Raw genomic sequence first — 18,975 nt, forward strand, 5'->3', positions numbered from 1 at the left:
GACCTCCAAGCATGGAAGCACTGCTGGTTTATGGTCTGGCAGGCTGGAGGAGCAAAGGCCAAGTGGTGGATTTGGGAGGCTGGAGAAGAGTGCCTGGCTGCCCCAGGCAGTCCCGTGCAGCTCCCCGGGCACAGCTCTGCTGCTCAACACGAGAGCCCCGGGAGCTGTAAAACAGAGATTATTGCCAGCCTGTGGGATGGGGCAGGAAGGCTCATTCCCAAAGCTGCAGTTAGCAAGTAGGCTGGCAGGGGAAGGAAGAAGGAAAAAGTGCTTTCCTGCTACCTGAAGTCCCAAGAAATACATGCAGTGCAGAAGTGGTGATGAATATGCTTTTACTTCTTAAAATTTTATTGTATTGTATCTTTTCCCCCTTGTTGAATATTGTGAGGTGGTACACAGGGAACCTGGCTCTTAACAGAGCAATTCAAGTGTGTCTGCCAGCTACACTGTGCATTGAGTGGGTGGAAATCTTCATTTCATGTCTTATATAGCCTACTGTACTCTTTCCACAAAATCAGTGGGCTCTTAAGTTTTTGAGAGGATGAAAACCTTTTGTTGGAAACTTCTCTGCGTTACAGCTTGGTCCTGTTGAACTTTTGGATGTTACACTCTGACATAATGCTAGTTTCACCAGGAGAATGTGCAGTTTTTCCTGTCTCTCAATCCAAAACGTCCTTACCTGTTCAGTCAATGAGTGGGACAATGCCTTCCTAGGCTTCTGCAGCACCTGATGCCCTGAGGCTCTCAGCCCTCCCTGCTCCAGAGCTCTTTGAAGGCCAGTATTAAGTGTGAATTGTGCTACAAGATACGAATTTCCCTGTGAGGAAAGTCCCTCTGTTCCAGGCTGAACAATAAGCTGTGCAAAGTATTCATTAATCTCTTCTAAAAGTAATCATTCTATTTTCACACTTCAGCATGCAGTAAGAAAGTGTGGTGTACCATGCCACCAGGTATGCCACCTCTTACCATCCCTGTGATAGAATAGATTGTATATTTACAGCACAGACATGTGAAAATGAAACAGCTTTGCATATTCATGTGCCAGAGCATGTAGCTGGTTTATGTATATGAGCAGGATAGGTGTGATTGGACAGGCAACCTTCTAACTTGTCATATAGAAATTCAGCACAGAAGCAGAAAAAGGCATAGAGAAGCAAGTGTGCAGGGTTCTTTAAGAAATAATATCTTGGGCTGGATTAGTGGTGCTGCACTGAACTAAAGCTTGCTGCATTCATTTGTGAATTTTGTCTAAAGCCACAGTACTTCAGACCCTCAGAGTCACTCTAGCAAGGAACTGCTGCACTTAAACAGCAGTTTAAGTCTGTATTTCTGCCAGGGGGCTGCTGCTACCCTCTTGAAGAGCTTTTGGAAGAGGTGCTCCCCAAAGATGTGCAGGACAAAGCCTCTCACCGTTCTCCCACAAAGCCTGGCAGGCACGTGCAGCTCAGCTCGCCTCCCAGGTCCGTGCAGTTGCCGAAGTTGAAACATGTGAGGTTCCTCTCTTCATTCCCACAAACTGTGTAAGGTAATCTTCGGTATCTGGCCAAACAAGAAGGCAGCAGCAGTTATTTGCACTCTCCTTGTTTCTGGGTGTCTTGTGCTCTCTGAGCTGCAGCAGGGAAACAGGGTATTGCCCAAAGGAATGACAGCTGGAACTCAGATTTAAGACTCTCAGAACATGTTTTGCCTAGCTTTTTTAATTTGACGAATTAAATTTTTCTTTTCCAAATATTTACTGGCAAATTAATGACTCATTTCTCATTTAAAAAAAAAAAATGGACATCACTCTACTTATATTACTAATGTAGTCCTGTGTGATACCTAGATAGCTTAGTATAAGAGTTCAAAAGAGACAGACTTAACATACAAGATAAAAAGATTGGGCCACCATGAGGCATCTTCAAATCCGAGGATGTCCTCACTACTCAGAAAAAGTCAACAAAGCCTATAAATTTTAGTAATTATATCCTAATATAGAATAGTTTGGTAGCACGAAGATTATTGTCTGTCTGCATCCTTTGGGCTGCAGCAGACTGGATTTGTTGGAGTCCTCCAAAGGAAGGAGGATTTTGCCTTCTTGGAAAGGAATTGGAGATGCTTAGAGGGGAGAATTTTATGAATGTGCAGAGAAGGACAATTAAAGGGAAAAGCCTATAGCCTTTCTAGAAGAGAGTCTGGGAAGAATAGGAAACAGCATGTGAGCAGTGTCAGAAGCAATGGCAAAAGTAGGATGGGATGTGTGGTGTTTGCAGCCACCAGGACTGAGAGTAAGCTGGGAGGAAAAGACCAAACCAGAAAAGATGCTGTGTGTGGGGAGAAAAACAACTTCTTTTCCTACTGTTATTTTCTCTAACCAACTCCGAACTCCTGTATTTATAGAGCTATATTACTCTAATAAAATATTGTTTTAGAGATTTAAAACCTTAAGATTTTTTCTGAAAATAAGATATAGCACATGTAGTTTCAAGCTCTGGAAGACTTGTAATCTTGTCATCAGAGAGCTCACAGGACCAATGTTGGCAGCAGAACAGGTAAGCAGAGCTGTGCCTTGTTCTTTCAATCCTTGCCTCATCAGTCTTTGCCTGAGCAGAGACTCAGCAGCTCTGCCTGAGCTGGCAGCTCTCCACTGTCTCAGTCCACATCTAATTGATCTGTACAACTTTCTGTGCTCTTCATACATCGACTCTGCAGCCATGATTAATACAGAGACAGATGCAAAACATCTGTGTTTAAAACAAAGACATCAGTGATATAGAAGCCCTTTAGAAGAGCCTTGACACAATCCTATGACCAGCCTTGTTATACAATACCTGCAGAACCTCCCTGTGAAGTTGGCAGCACACAGGCAGGAGTATCCATTAATCCCATCCACACAGGTGGCCCCATTCACGCACTGGTGGCCACGGCACTCGTCTATGTCCTCCTCACAGCTGTCCCCAGTGTAACCAGGCTCACAGCTGCACTCATAGGAGGCAATCCCATCTGTGCAGTTCCCGTGGATGCAGGGGTTTGAGGAGCACTCATCAATGTTGACTTCACAGTAGGTGCCAGTCCATCCATCGGGACATACACAGTGGTAGGAAGTGTACAAGTCTTCACATATCCCCCCATGCATGCAGGGGTCAGAGCTGCAGAAATCTGCCTGCAAACAGCCAGTAACAGCAGGGTTTGCAGATATTTTGAGAAATTGCTCCTCTTGAGGTTTTTTTGTTGGGATGTCAGCATTTTCAAAGTACGAGAGATAAATGCCACTGATTTCTATGGTGCTCATGCACCCTCGCAGGCCATCCAGGCTGTCAAAAGCCCTGTCAGCCACATAGATGTCTGTCTCTTCTCTTAAAAAGTTGAGGCTTCCTGCAGCAGCTGTGCTGGTTGCTGTGTCTTTCTTGTTGTCTATATCCAGGTGCCACCTGGAGGACTGGGACAGGGGCTCCACCATGGAGACCATCACTTGGTGCCATTTGCCATCACTCACGGGCACTGAACTCGCAAGGGTCAGCCTGTAGAAGCTGTTGCCACTTTGTAATTGGAAGAGGAGTTTGGAGTTGTGGATACTGATGATGACAAACTCAGGCTCCCTCTCTGCATACAGCAGGATCACGTCAGTGTCCCTGGTTCGAAAGCCAAAGATGATATTGGTGAGGTCTCTGCTGATTTTCCCGTTGCTTCGGTAAAATATCGCGCTGCTCCGGCCGCTGAACACGGCGTTAGCCAGACCTGTGCAAAGACAGCAATTGAGAAACTGGGCCAGTTTTACACCAACACACGTGGAACAATGTCTCTCTGGTGCACATGCCATGTAACTGCTTTTGGGTTTGCTGAGAGACAGCCAAATTCCACCAGTGTTTCAATTATCCTGGTCTGCCCCTCATGGTTGTGGAAATCACAGGGCACCAGCTATAATGACATCTAGACTGTACTGCTTTACATCATCTCAGGTTATCACTCTAATATACAATTCCACATTACTGTTATCTCTCTATTTCAAAAAAGACATGCATTTTTCACTTTATGATTGTTTCCTAAGTACAGGCAGCTAGTTATTCCCTGTGACAAATCTGGATGGGGTGAACATTCTTCCCAATTTCTTTTTTCTTAGGTGTGTCTTAATATGTTTTCTGAAGTATTTGATTAGATCCCAATTTCATCTCGATGCAAAAGGCTGAATTTAATGGAAGTGAGTTGATGGGCAGCCCCTTTGAAATGCCTGTCACGTTGGAAGCCAGCTTCTCTTGGTGGGCAGGCACTGCCACATCCTGTGCTGGTGGGACTGGGAGGGCAGCAGAACTCAGCTCACACTGCTGTGAGTGAAAATTGATGGGCAACGTTGTGGCAGCTTTATGGACATCTTCACAAAGGTATTTGACACCTTCATTAGCATGGTTTCTACTAAAATGCACTTACTCACTGGGCTGTAAATTTAAATGTTCTGAGGTTTCTGAGGATTATAGACAGGGAGGAGGGACAGGAAGGAATGTCTTCTGTCTGTACTTCAGAAAAAAATAGCTTGAAAGATCTGAGATAAGATGGGTTTCTGAACTATCTCTGGGCTTAGTAAATCTTGAAGAAAAGAACCCTGGGAGTCCCAGTATGAACTTATTTGCTTCATATCCTTATGCCAAGGCAGCAGAGGTGTAACTGCATTTCCTGGTGCATGAAATGTGGTGTCTTTCTCTTAGAATTTTCCTCTGAGGAAATCATACTAAAAGGAAAGTCACAGTTTTTCAAGATTATTCTTGTTTTTTTCAAATATCTCACAAACCTGCTGAGATTTTTTTTTAGCAGAAGGCACAAGGTAGAGAACTCACTTCCTAGGAAAGCTTTTCTTTTGTTATCCTGTGTTGAACAAGAAGAAGTTTATCCTGCAGCTAAGAATGCAATTAGTTAAAAATGCAGTTCTGTCATGCAGGAATTTTTGAATATCTATTAGGAAAGCTCCCCACTGTTGCCACATAAACCAGCATAGAAATCTAAAGGGGATGACCTTGAGTCATTGAAAGTGTAAATGAACTTGAGTTTAGAAGAAGGAAACAGTTCAGGCACTTTTCACTTCATTGTCTCTTGAGTGTTACTGTTCTACCCTAATATGCAATAGCAAATTTTATGAGAGAATATATTCTGATGTTATCACTAAAGGCATCTCTGAGAGAAAGAGAAATTATTTTAATTTCAGTTACAATCATAAGCCATCCTGCAATGCTGATCCTAACAATCTGCATAAAAATAGTATCATATTGGTCTATGATAGAGGTTTTTTGTTGACCAGCCTTCCCATTCCTAAGAGTCTGCCATTCTGACAGCTTCCATCAGACTGAGTGCGTATTTATCTTTTCTCATAGCTTTTTGTTAGGGCTTTCTTCAGTAGCAAAAAAAAAAAATCTTAAGAGTCCTTACTTGCTCTTTTTAATTCCACTCGAGGGTGGGAAGGAGAAAGAAAGTGGAGAAGAAGAGAGATGTGCAGGGTGGCCAATGATCCTAGGGCAGCTAATGGTCATCAGTTTTCAAATGGACTGCTTGGCATGCAGGTGCTTCTTATGAAGGCACTGCTGGAACAACTGTACTGCAGGTATTGAGGTGACTTTCTCCAAAGCTATTCAAGATTTAAGAAAACCAAATGATGTAATGTAAGTTATGTAGCTTGTCTTTTCAGGAGGATGGAGAACGTGCTAAGGTTAATCCAACACTGGATATCCTCTTATCTCTTTGCAGTGGAAGTGTGAGGGCAATGTACTGATCTATTGAACAACCCTGACTAGTTGGGCTGAGAAAGTCAAAATCAAAGTTCCTGTAAACATCAGTGTCTGAGTCAGGGGGTCTGGGGGAGAATTTCTGGGTTTACTAGGGCAGACTCTTCCCATTAGCTTTACTTAAAACTGACAGAACTATTATTTTAATACAGAAACAACACTTGAATGAACTTTAAAGGCAGTGAATACTTTGTTTCAAGGAAATGCTGCTGAAAATCTCTATTGCTGCTAATCTCCAAAGATGATTGGAACAACTGCAATGTACCTACATTCAAATCCTTGGTGCACCAGCTGGCATTGTGCTTCATGAGGACAGGGCCCAAGCTCACACCACTTTACTTCCTCACACGCCTTCCCCACCGTGTTAGGGGGACACGTGCAGGTGAAGTCATCCCAGATGGAATAGCACACACCACCGTTGTGGCAAGGGTTGGACTGTGGGGAAAGAGAAGAGAGAAACTCAGCATGAATCAAGGCTTTTGGACACCCAGCTCTAGGAATGGGGGGGCTGTTTGGCAAAAAGAAGTTTTCTTTTTATTTCAGATGGAAAATGATGAAGACCAGTACAGCACGTTCAATAATTAGTGAAAAACAGTACTTTAATTTCAAAATAGTTTCATTCTCCCCTATGCAAATACATTTTGTTTCTGATGTTCATCATATGTAGCACAGTTTAACAAAACCTGCTCTTTCTAGCATTTTTGCATGTTTTCCTAATCTGTCATTATAATCAAATAATGAGTGAGAACGTACTAAAAACTTAAAATAAATTCCCCACTATAAACATGTGAAAATGCTCTGAAAACTGTCGTTCTTACCTTGCAGAGGTTGTCACCAGTGCAGCCTTGGGTGACATTGATCAGAGTTCGGTTGATAAGAGAATTTGGTGGATTGGTGATGGGGAAGAATTCCAGTGGCTGGTTATTCACTCTTACATCTTGGATACAGCCTTTGAAATACCTGCCATTTCTGTCAGTTTCTTTGTTATCTGGTAGGCCTCCAATGTAAAGAATATCCTTCCTTTGGATGGTTAGTGCTGGAGTAGAAATAAAGCCTAGGTAGTGAGAGGACTGGAACAACTCCATCTTATTTGGTTCTATTTTTAATGTTATTAAGTAAAAGTTTCCATCGTTCAAGGAGTGTTTCCCTAATAACTTCATGGAATTTTGAGCTAGCATGGTGAGTTTCCCACCTTCCAAATAGACTCTTATGTAGAGGTAAGTGCTGTTTCTCAGGGCCAGTAACAAGCCAGAAGATTTGCGTGTTCGGACAAACATTGATATGATGAAGTTCTCATTGTGAGTGGAATCTACAGGAAAAGCAGCATAGCCTGAGGAGTCCTCGGATCCAAACCGGCCTGGAATGTACTCTGGAGGTTACACATATGGGAAAAGGTAAAAAAAAGAAATAAAAAAAATAAAAAAAGAGAGAGAGAGAAGGGAAAAAAATAAAACAGGGCTAAATGACAAGGGAGCCAATGCAATGATTAAATAACTACTTCTGATGATATTTATGTATGGTAGTAAGATGTGCTTGTATTTACAGATGAATAAAGACTTGATCCAGCTGTAAATAGCTTCTGCTTCAAAATTCCTGTTGGCTTCCATGGCTGTAGCATTAAGCCCCAGTGCAGAACCAGATGTTATATTATTGGGCACATTTTTCCTCTTTATCATGTTCTGTGTAATGCTGTGTTTTCAAGTAGTTAAACAAGGACAGATTTCTACAGTTTCCTGCATTGATCCTCAGAAAGATCATTTTGGAAAGAACCTACCTGCTTTGATCCTCTGATGACCATGGAAGTTAATGCAGTTCTGGGATTTTGTGATATTTTTTGCACAGATTCCAATCACAGAAAGTGGCTCTTGTGTGAATAGATCACTGTGTGGTGCTGCATGGGCTCCCCAGTTCTCTGACAGACTTTTTGTTGCTGGGGCTCAACATAGGCTCACCCACATCAACCTGTATCCAGTCATGAATCCTGCTCAGTCCCTGAGTGCCCACAGTGCTGTGGGAGAAACCTGATCCAGGACTGAGTAAGTTTTTTTTTTTCTTTGTGCTTATCAATTAAAATGATTAAACCAAAACCATCTGTCTGTCCTTTACCCCTTATTTTCGGTAATGATTTTCAGTCTTTTAAGGATACAAAATATGTAGCCAAAACTGTAATTTATTCTGATGAATCATCTCTTTAAAGAACAGCAAAGTGTTTCTATTTTTACACCATAAGTTTTGTGATCTTGTCTCCAATATTACAGACTTCCTGCCTAAACAGTTTCAGAAGCTATTTTTCATCTATCAAATTCCTAGAAAAAATAAACCAAGCTTTTATTAAATGCTCACATAGCTAAAGATTCAGTTGTCTGTTGTGCAGTAAAACTCCTGGAGCAGGATGTCGTAGGCCAACTTTCTGCCTGCAGAACTACCTTTTTATGACTGCATTAAAAAAAATGTTAAAAAAAGGAGACTGACCATGAAACCCCAACAGATCTTTAATAACCACACTGCACTGCTATGTGGTATGGTCATATTATTTAGCAACAGGAATAAATCCCATACAATTTCTTAATTTAATCTGGAGTAGTTTATTTCTATGAATAAGATTGTCTACATATCTACACCTACTTGTTAAACAGACTTAATGCCTCAAAACACGAATTTCAACAAAAAATTATTTCTAAATACAAGACTTTTAAGTTATACCTTCTCTTAAGGTGGTACTGGAGGCTGAGACACTTTTTTCATATGGGTAAAAAGACAAATTCTGCTGAACTGAGGATTCAACAACTGCAGTCTTAGAAAGAAGCCTTGATCTCCAGAAAGGCATTTCATGTTTACAATTACCTTGTCACATCTCTCTATTTATAAATATACACATATATCATCAGCCTGATCTGTTTGATGAGATGACTAGCATCACCTCGGTCAATATTAACCTCTTGGGTCACAACATCTGGATGTTGATCAAAATGAGTCAACATCTGTTTGTTATTTTGTATATGTAGAGAAAATATTGCCTCTTGTCAATTGAATATTTGGCAGCAACTTTTCTTCGGAAAGACACCAGCATTTCTTATGTTATCCTTTACCACAAGCCTCTCCCACTCTGCCTCTTTAGAAACCTGCCACACTCTTTTACATGTGACATATATCTAGAACCTATGCACCAAAATGGCATGGTGCCACGATTAGCAAGGAATATTGTGGTCACCAGGAAAAAAAAAAGCATGCTTTCTAATCATTCTCAACAGTTCTAATGCCAGTATAAGCAGCTCCTGGCCCTGAATGGTTTTAATTTTGCTTCATATAAGGAGGCAAACATATTTCCCAGATGTTGTCCTATATTCAAAAGTTGCCTTCCAAATCTTTGGATAAATTACAGCTACACTTCAAAGAAGTCTGTTACAATTACCTCTCAGACTTTGTCATTTTGCAATAAAACCAAAAGGAAAAACTATTGAAAGGTATTGATAAGTATTAGGTAGATCATGCAAAATGAAGTTGTATTCAAACATTTGAAATGTATTTGAAGGCCCAGCTTTCTGCAGCAATGCCTTCAACAAGCCCTGAGGCCACTTGTTCAGCTGATGTGAATCAATGTAGCTTCACTGGCAGCACTGCAGCCGTGCCAGTTTACACCAGTTTAGGATCTGTCCATTCCAATCTGACCATGGTTCTGCTGTTTTCTTTTTTTCCAGTCCACTTGGTAACTATATCTACATAGATATATTTGTGTACACGTATGTAATGTACGTATTTCTTGCTCCCTTAACATTGTTCTGCTGACCATGTGTGGATGAAGAGGGCCGAGGTAAGGACACGGTGTGAAGACTTAGTCCTGTGCAATTTTCTCAAACAAAACTGCTTGTTTGAAATCCCTAAAACTTTGCCTGGGGAAGGATTACAGAGCTCACCCTAAAGCATTCCTGAGGGTTGCTGTGTTTACAGCTCTAGGGGGCTTCACCCAGCAGATGCAGCAGGGACCTGGACACGGACCTCCTGCTGTCCTTCACTTTGCCCCAGCCTGCACTGCAAAGATCATTTGTAGCAGGGAAGGTGCTACAGGCATCTGCAGCCTTTGTGTTCCTGCTCACCACTGCCATGGAAGCTGCTTGCTGAGGTGAGCTCTGCTGCTCACACAGACAGGGACACGTTTCCCTCTGGTCAGCACTCTGGGAACAGCAGCCTGCACTGGGATTGTCCAGCCCTGCCTCGGGACCAGCTGAGGGATGAATGGACTCGGTTTCCAGCTGCTGAAGCCCTGCCTGCTCCTTGGGCTAATCAGATTAAGCTAAGAGTATAATCTCATTCATTTTTTTAAATTGGAATCTGTCTTTTTTAACTTGCAGTACTTTTGCCTGCCTTTCATTGCCTTAAATGAATCTCTTTATAAAAGCTTAGAGAGCTCGAGGATAAAATTTTCAAATAATGCTTTGAAAATAAGTCTTAAACTCCAAATGACTTGCTTGCTTTCTAAATTTTACTCATCATGGATAACCTCCAGTGAACTACAGTTTCTCAGAGTTTATGGAGTGCTAAGAGCACTGAGAAGATTTTAAAACAAGACGAGTGGAATCCACCAGTTTAGCCTGACTTTTTTTTTTTGTCAGGCTGAAAAGAAGCCTTCCTGGGAAACCTACTAGAAAATAACAAGGTGTGCCACTACTAAGCTCTTGCACTGGCTTACCACTTGACACTGAGCTCCAGAGATCCTGAGGGTCACGCTGCTACACCGCCAGGTGAGCAGGATTGTTTCTGGCCATGTTTTCAGCAGGCACATGAAACACCAACACCAGCGGTGCTGTCCCTTACCTGTTGCACAGTCTGGCCCTGTGTAGGGCCGGTAGCAGTCGCACTGGTAGCTCAGCCACAGGTTGATGCAGCGTCCCCTGTTCTGGCACGGGTGGGGGTCACACCAGTCCTTTTTAGCACAGCCTGTCCTGACATTTAAAGATGATCCAGATGATACATTCTCTGGAGTAATAACATTCAAGTCTATCTCAATATCCTGAAGACAGCCTACAAATGAAGGTGCAGAATGTGTATTAAAGGTGTTCTGTAGAGAGTTGCTGTTCCCCACTGGTAAGCCGCCCAAAAACGTGCTCTGAAACGCAAACATCACCAGCTCGTTATCTACCTTAGCAGACGTTTTATTGAGACAGGATTCTACACAGGAGCTGTCAAGCAAATTAAGAACAACAGCTCTTGCCAGGGTTACCTCCACTGAATGCCATTCTCCATCACTGACATTATGTGGAATATGCAAAAGAGCCTGTGGCTGATTATTGACTTGCACGGATAAGTGTAAGTAGCCATTCAGTAATTCCAACTTTGCAAAGGTGTTTTTCTCCCCTCGTTGAAATAGAAAAGCTGTGGGTTGCACAGTTTGAAACCTCAGGTTTATATTATAGAAAAAATTTTCCTTTTTATGGCTCTGGGGATTCTTCAACAAAAGGAAACTGTTTCCTTGAAAAGAAAATGTGGTTATGGTTTCACAGTGTATGCCAGTATACCCAGGTGAACATATGCAGCTGAATCCATGTTGGCCATTTTTTAAATGCGGGATACATATTCCATTGTTTTGGCATTGATGATCAGTACAGCCATGCAGAACTTCTGTACAGTTCCAGCCACCATAAAAAATCCCTTCTTTGTCTGCAGGTGGGCAATGGCAAGTGTAATTTCCAGGAAAATTCTCACAGATCCCACCATTTTGGCAAGGGTTCGTGTAACATTCGTTGACGTCTTCATCACAGTGAGTACCTGAAGAATAAACAAAGAATTAGGCATTCTGCTTTGAATAACTGGAGCCCAAAATAACACTTTTAATAATGTGTTTTATTATCTTTTATTAGAGGGTAATACCTTGATAAATAGATGATGGACAAGTTAAAAAAAATACTTTAAATATAAAAAGGTCAATCGTCATGGTTTCCTTGTGCAAAAATATTATGCAAACACTGAAATGGTGACCACATTTTAGAGAAAAGAACCAAACATATGGGCAGTTTTGAAATGGATAATGTGATGAAATCAAGATAAACATAATCAGATGGGATCAATAAATTGTTTCCCACATATCCTGTAGTAGAAATTTAGAGTAAGGAACCGAATTGTTTATCACATACAAAAACCACAAGACTTGTTGCTTAATTCCTGTCCATAATATAGTATTATATGGGGGATGAGCTGGAGTATGATCTGTTGGTCATTCCTTCTTTTTTGTGATCATTCAAACAGTGCAAGAACTACAGACTATTATTCCTGGTCCCATTTGAAAAATCTTGGAGCAACATTCTCCAAGTGAGAGTCACAGGACTTACAAGTGATATTTGATGTGGTGGGTCAGACTGACAAGTGGGTGAACATGCCTGCAAAATGTATGTACTGCAAAAACTACTACAGGGGAATTTTTTTACCTCTCCTTTATACAAAATATAAAGAAAGAAAAGATGAAAGGAATATTCTCTCAAACATCTCAGAGGTTGATTGTAGATGAGAGCACTTCTGCAGGAGATTGTCAATACAGTCTCATATTTCCTCTTCTTCCATATAATGTTTGGCTTCTGATATATCTGGTAAAAGGAGAACTCCTCATCTCAACTCCATTGTAATTGGATAGATGTGGCCTAAGTGGGTGTGCTGGATCACACTTCACAAAGAAAAACAAATCTGTTCCTCTTGTAAAACTAATCTGTTTATCCCTCTGCACTGTTGTTCATCTGTGAAGTGGTAATTACAGTAACTTCTCCCTTGAGCAATCAAGTGACCGATATGCATGCAGTGGATCAGGGAAAATCTGTTTCTCATCTCCCTTGGAAGCAGTCAAAATATCCAAATACTTTTTTGATAACTCATGCTAAGTGCAACTCTTAACATTTCCACTTCCCTTTATAGTTACCTTAGAGAAAAATGAGAAACACTTTGCAGATAGTTTTCAAACTAGTATCACCAGCACAAATTAAATAGCTAACTTTTCATCCATCCCCACAGAAAAACTGCCTGTAAATCAGGTAATGAGATGTGCTGGGGCTTCACTGAGTGGCAGCTGGGTGTACCAGACACCACACCTAGCTTTATGTACAAATTCACATCAGCCTTTTTTCTGTAACAAAACATAGCCATTCCCCATGGAAAATTACAGAGCAGCATTCAGTCACAATGAATTGCTTCAAATAGCAGTAGGTAAGTGAGTTACTCAGGATAATTCCTTGCCTGTCCACTTTATTCGATCACAGCTGTAACTGGACCCATCTGGGAGACTGGTAAGTACAGGAGAGCCAGGAGGGAACAGGATTGGGAGACATTTGGTTAAAAGATTAGCCAGAGTGAAGTGGTCACAGCAGGTACACAAAAGACTCTCTCTGCAGCCATCCAGCTCACTCATCAGCCCTCAATTAAAGCATACACTTTCCCCTTGAAGCTTCAGGCTATTGAGCACAGCTAGTGCCATCTCCCTGGCCTGGCAGTGGGGTTTGGCTGCAGCAGTCTCTCTCTGTTTTCCAGCCAGGCTCATCTTTATTCCAACGAGAGGTGTCTGTGTATACCTTAATGTGCAGTGGCATCTGGCAGAAATGTGACTCACTGGGGCTGACTTTCTCCAAGTGAAGTGCAGTTCCCAAACCATTCCTGACTAGGGGCCAGAGCCATGTCTGCTTTAACCAGTCTGTGGCAATTTCAGTGTTAGCAACTTGTCCTGCTTTTGCTATTCCTGTATATGAAAAGTGAAGTTACTGTGAGCTGTTTCCTGTTTTGGTCAATGTCTTAGTACATCTCCTGCCTGATGCTGCTCCCTTCCCTGCTCTGCCATGGAGAACAATGTGTCCTTGGGTTTTTATACAACTCAGTTTTAATATGATGGCTGTAGAAATGCAGGTCTCTTTGGGGTTTTTTTGTGTCAAAGATAAAAATCAGTCCAGCCCACAAGCAGTTGGATCAAGTTGTGCTTAGCCTTGTCCTAGGGCTTCAGAGTGGACAGACTCTGCTTAGGGATTTAGAGACTGGGAGCCTCTGTGAAGCCTTCCATACAAAATCAGCATTGTGAATGGCTAGGTCCTTAGCTGTTGCATTTTCAGTAATGTGTGGTGACTCTCTGTGTGTTATTTTATTATCCCACAGCACCTGCCAGACATTCCCTTTGCCCTGTAGCTTGTGGTCCGAGTCACACTTTGCAATAGTGACTTTGCTGTGGAAAGGATGATACAGATGCATTTACCTTTATAATAATCTTTAGTGTCTATGTTGTTCTCTACTTCATCAGATGAGACATAAAATTAAGACAATTATTGAATGAGAATGCTAAAATTTTTTTTGGAAATTATATATGTTTCTATCTTTAAATTTAGATAAGACATTTGATAATTGATCAATGCCCAACAAAGAAATCAAATCAGTTTTACAAGGAGGTACACATATAATTATTATTAGTGTGTTCTTTGCCTGTAGAAAATTAATAGTATCAGTTATTAAATATAAAGTGACTTTTATAGAGCCACTTAAATACATAAATTTCACAGTAATTTCAGTGTCTCAATACAATGCTTATTTTTTAAGTAATGATGTGAAAAATAATTATTTTATTGGGTTGTGCATATAGATACACACACATGTATGCACACACATATATAGGCCTACTATTTCATAATAAGATTAGCACAAACACAAATTTAGGTCACACCAAAAGACAAATAATAATTCACTTTTTTAATATCAAGAATAAATAAATCAGCTGTTCTTGCACATGGTGCTGATACTGCTTATTTTCTGCCAATTGCTATGCAAGCAAAGACCACTGTCAGTCAAGATAAAAGCACTCTAGATAAAAGGATTAGTCAATATTTATAGAACTGTATAAGCAGTTCAAATAGCTCAGGTTGCAGACATTAGCATGCAAAAAAAAGAATTCTCAAAAGATGTAAGACCTACCAAAACAAGTGCAGACACAACTATTTTTTTCCATGGCTACATGCATTAACTCAGCTAAGCATATTTGTGTTTTAAAGGGAAAAAGGAAAGTAGAATCATATAGCATTTTATCTTCTAAATATATTACACACTGACATAAAATTTCAGATAATGTGAATATTTTTAAAGATGATTACTTTTCCCAACTGTGAAGTTTGTCTTTTCTTCAAAAAAAAACACAGAGATGAAACAGTTCCTTTGATTCAGTTTGATAGCACCAATCGTGTCTACTTTTTTCACTTACACATTATTACTATATGGTGGCTATTTTCTAACTGTGTCACCTCTTAATTAAACTCTCTCTTGCAAAGATTTCCTGCAGAAGCAGGATGACAAAAGCAATTATTCAAGCATAATTCTGCTGGATGCCACTGATTTTCATTCTGATTAAACAATTATAAAAGTATTATGAAAATGACACGTTTGATGCACACCTTTGGTTAGAAATCTGCTTACAGCCTTTTGCCTTTCCAGTCCCCTGACACTAAATAAATACCAAGAAACTACAGGCAAGCAATCTGGATAGGTGCTACACATTCACTACAGTCTAAGTGCACATTCAAATCCACAAAAAGAAAATATTTACCTGTAAACATTGTCATTAAAATGATGTAAACTTGTATCCTAGTTGCAACCATCTTTTTCCACAGGAAAATTTCCGAAAGAAAAAGATCGTTTAGCACTTAGGCAGTTGACAGAGTCAATTTCTGTAAAATTCACAACAGTTCTTAGTATAAAGGCTTCCTTTCCAGGATTAGCTTGCTCCACTTCTGTACCTGCTGATGTAGACTGATGGTGTATTTTGCCCAAGCCAGATCAACAAGGCTTAAAGTAAGACCCATTAAACTGCTTACACAATAGATATGTATCCTATTTAAATTCTTTTTTCTCCAAGTTCGTGCTCACACTGAACATTGTTTGTGTTTCACAGAAATGTATATTATCAGGATCCATTCAAAACTGATTGGTCACTTTCTTTCTGTTTTGCCAGGTGTTGTTTTGAAGACTTTTTTTTTCCTTAGGTTTTTTTAATCCAGATCAAGTCTGTCATGGTCACTGTGATTCAGAGAAACTGTACATCTCAATAAGCAGATAGAAAGGATCTAAAATTTGATCCTGTTTCTTCATTTATAAAGTATTTTTGTTCCATTTGATCTCTCTACTTAATGGAAGCCTGTGTCTCTAGCTTTTTGAGCATGCTAAAGACACGTAAAAATTATTTACTAAAACATCTTTTTTCTTCAGCTTTTGAGCAACACATTTTGATTTAGATCAAATTTAATGAGGGGAAAATCAAGTTCAGATTTAACTATTTCTGTGATAATTTTAGCAGCAGACATTATCTTTGTCACTTCTAACTCTTCTGTCACTTCTTCTAACTCATTTATTCACTAATTAGGAAATTCCTGACCTTGTGTCACATTTGGGTTTAGGTTCACCAAAAGATGCATATACAGAAGACAGTTTTGGATTAATTTAATCTGCAGTTCACAATTGCTTTTATAGAGATGCTCAGAAAGCTGCTGCTTCTTCCAGCCTCTGACACAGGCATCAAGTGAGTTTTCCTATATTACATTTAAGTACCAAAGGGTGAAAATTTCACCCAGACTCTTGGAAAGGGGAATAAGGCAGCTTTAAACAAAATAAAGTTAATTTTGGTGAGTTAGTGTGAATGCACTTGATTAGTAGTGCTTATCAGACATCTCGTGCTTCAGTTTGATATTCAATGTGGATTTTACTTTGACTGTTGCAAGAGAAGCTGGAGGTTCTCAGTAGCAGTCATTCCTTTGGCAGTGTGACTGTGACAACAGGACCGAGGGAGGGTTATGAGCAGACACAGAGGTGGGGACACACATCTGCTCCTACAGCTCAGTGACCACACAAGGACGGTGGCACACTGAGATGGGAACTTCAGAGCAGGGTACTCAGCAAACGGCCCCAAGCCCTGCCAGAACCACTGGTGGGAGCTGGAACAAACTTGCCAGGAGCAGAAACTCTAATTACAGTCAGATATTGTGTTTAATAACATTTTCATATACAAACCAAGGAGAAAATTCCATGTGAAACCACCATAAAGCAGGTATAAAACTAGTGTAATCCTGCCCAGAAAGTAATTGTCAGAGGTTCCCTGTCAAACTGGGATTTGATTATGCTTTGGGATTGTCCTGGCTTTGCTTTGGTTGGTGTTTTCATAAAAGATGTGGATGTTGGCTCAGAAAGCTTATCTAGTAAATTGTCTGATAAAGCAGGATTAAGTGAAACATTTGAGTTTTTTACAGATAAAATGATCTTTATAAGTGAACATAAGAAATTGGAGAAATGGTCTGAAAAAGATTGTATTCAATTCTGGAAGAGCTCGCTCAGTTTCTAGAGTCTCAGGCCAGAATAATCAGCAATCAGGTGGAACAATAGTTTCAGTCTACAATGCTTCAGTTTCACTGAGTCCACTTTTACTTCTGCACTGCAAGGAAAAATTAGATCAATTAGGAAGAATTCAAGGAAAGCAATGAGAATGACCCCAGGTCGAGAAAAAATAAGAAAAGGTGGCTGTTCAGAGGAAATGTGACGTGGTAAGAGATTTTCAGTATAGAAAAGAGAGCACTCTGTGCCCTGAGACCATAGTAAACAGGTGGAAAAGTCACAGGTTTGGCTTGCACAGGGAACATCCAGGTCACACTCTAAGAAAATATTTCTAATGATAATAAGATGACAAAGCCTTTGCATATGATGCCCACTGGGAGCCATAAATTCTATTGTGGATCCTTAAATATTGGTTAGAGACAAAAATGCAGTGAGACACAAGCCAGCAGATGCTACCTTAGACCTATTGACAGTCCAAATGATACCTGCATGTCTATCCCTTCCAAGTCTATTTTTCCATGGTTTTGTGCCTCCCTTGAATGAAATAATTCCCAGAAACTGAGCTGTGGGTGTGCCAAACTATACAAACTATACCTCTGCACATACAGGTATCTCAAAACATACAGATACTAAATGCAAGCAGGAGTAAACCTTGGAGAAACTCAGATTGTAGCATCCCCTTTAAAATATACTTTATGGAAGACAAAGTTTTTAATAGCACTTTCTCCACCTGTATTTTAGAGTTTTGGAAATGCCTGTTATAAAATCCTACCCCAGGTGCAAACAACTCTCTCTTCAAGGGACTCATTAATCCTGAGGCCAACAGAAAGATCTGGCAGAGCACATATTCTTCAGGGCCCCAGGTTTTAGCAGACAATCATGAAAATTCTAACTTTGCCACACCTGTGCAGATAATTGCAAAGAGATAATTACTTTTTGCTGGAAGGAGGAAATGCACATTCATGAGTGAATAAGCGCAAGGAAATAAATTGACCATCTCTGGGTCGTCGTAATTAAACTCCATGCTTGTGGGTATAAATCAGTCACCATGCAGGTCAGGAAGGAAGTTTTACTCTTATGCACATCGTTGTAGAGCAAGTGAAGGGTATTTCAATGGATTTTTTTTTTCACTTATTTTTTTTCAGTGAAGAAGTGGCTTGTATTTGATACTGAACTTAATGGAACCAGTGGTCTCATCTTGCATGGCAATTTCTGTTGTTCTCCTGGCAGGAAAAGCTTGTGTAAGATGAAGGACAGAACACAGAGCAGAGCTGGAGCACGTGGAAAACAGGATTCTTGAAAATAGTAGGATAATAAGCATTTGTTAACATTGGGCTAATTTGCACATGATATCTTTCACACAGAACTCTATTTTCGTAACGTTTTAAGACCTTGCTAGTTACTCCTTTATTGCAGACAAATTCACTATTCTGCTATTTTTCTTCTTGCCATTTGAAATGTATGTATTAAGTTAATATTGGCTAGGAAAAAAAAATTAAAATGGAAATACAGTTGAGTGGCTTGGCTTAATCATTAAATATGTCACTCTAGCTAAGGGATATGGAATTCATAATGTGCTACATTCAGAATGGCATGCTGTAATTCAATATTTTTAAATGTTGCTGGCCCGAAGCTTCATAGACTAGTTTGAATTTTCAGTAAAAATGGATCTTTTTAAAGTAGTAAAAACCCCCAATCCCTTAATCTCTTCAATCAGTAAAGGTTTTCTGAGAGCAAAAGTACTTGGAAATGTTTTTCCACTTGTTTCACATGTTTTGTCACACCTAAAATAGTTTTCATTTGAAAAGGAAAAAAAATATAGAGAAGAAGAAAATCATGTACATGCCATAGGTGATTAGTTGTTTAGTGAGATTGGGTGTGTTTATTTTATTTTAGGAATATT

The 18,975-nt window shown here is 40.1% G+C and overlaps 1 protein-coding gene across 1 annotated transcript in view; it reads right to left on the minus strand.

The window, feature by feature from the left end:
- Nucleotides 1–18,975, minus strand: part of CRB1 (crumbs cell polarity complex component 1) — a 95,518-nt gene that overhangs the window by 23,406 nt on the left and 53,137 nt on the right. Inside the window, exons 6-10 of the mRNA XM_088170134.1 lie at nucleotides 10,560–11,510; nucleotides 6,566–7,116; nucleotides 6,017–6,182; nucleotides 2,811–3,717; nucleotides 1,411–1,539 (exon numbers count right to left, since the gene is read on the minus strand). Of these exons, the coding sequence (XP_088026260.1) occupies nucleotides 1,411–1,539; nucleotides 2,811–3,717; nucleotides 6,017–6,182; nucleotides 6,566–7,116; nucleotides 10,560–11,510 (2,704 nt within the window). The remainder of the gene's footprint in view (nucleotides 1–1,410; nucleotides 1,540–2,810; nucleotides 3,718–6,016; nucleotides 6,183–6,565; nucleotides 7,117–10,559; nucleotides 11,511–18,975) is intronic.

Source organism: Sturnus vulgaris, chromosome 9, assembly GCF_052056855.1.
Source record: "Sturnus vulgaris isolate bStuVul1 chromosome 9, bStuVul1.hap1, whole genome shotgun sequence".
Lineage (NCBI taxonomy): Eukaryota > Metazoa > Chordata > Aves > Passeriformes > Sturnidae > Sturnus > Sturnus vulgaris.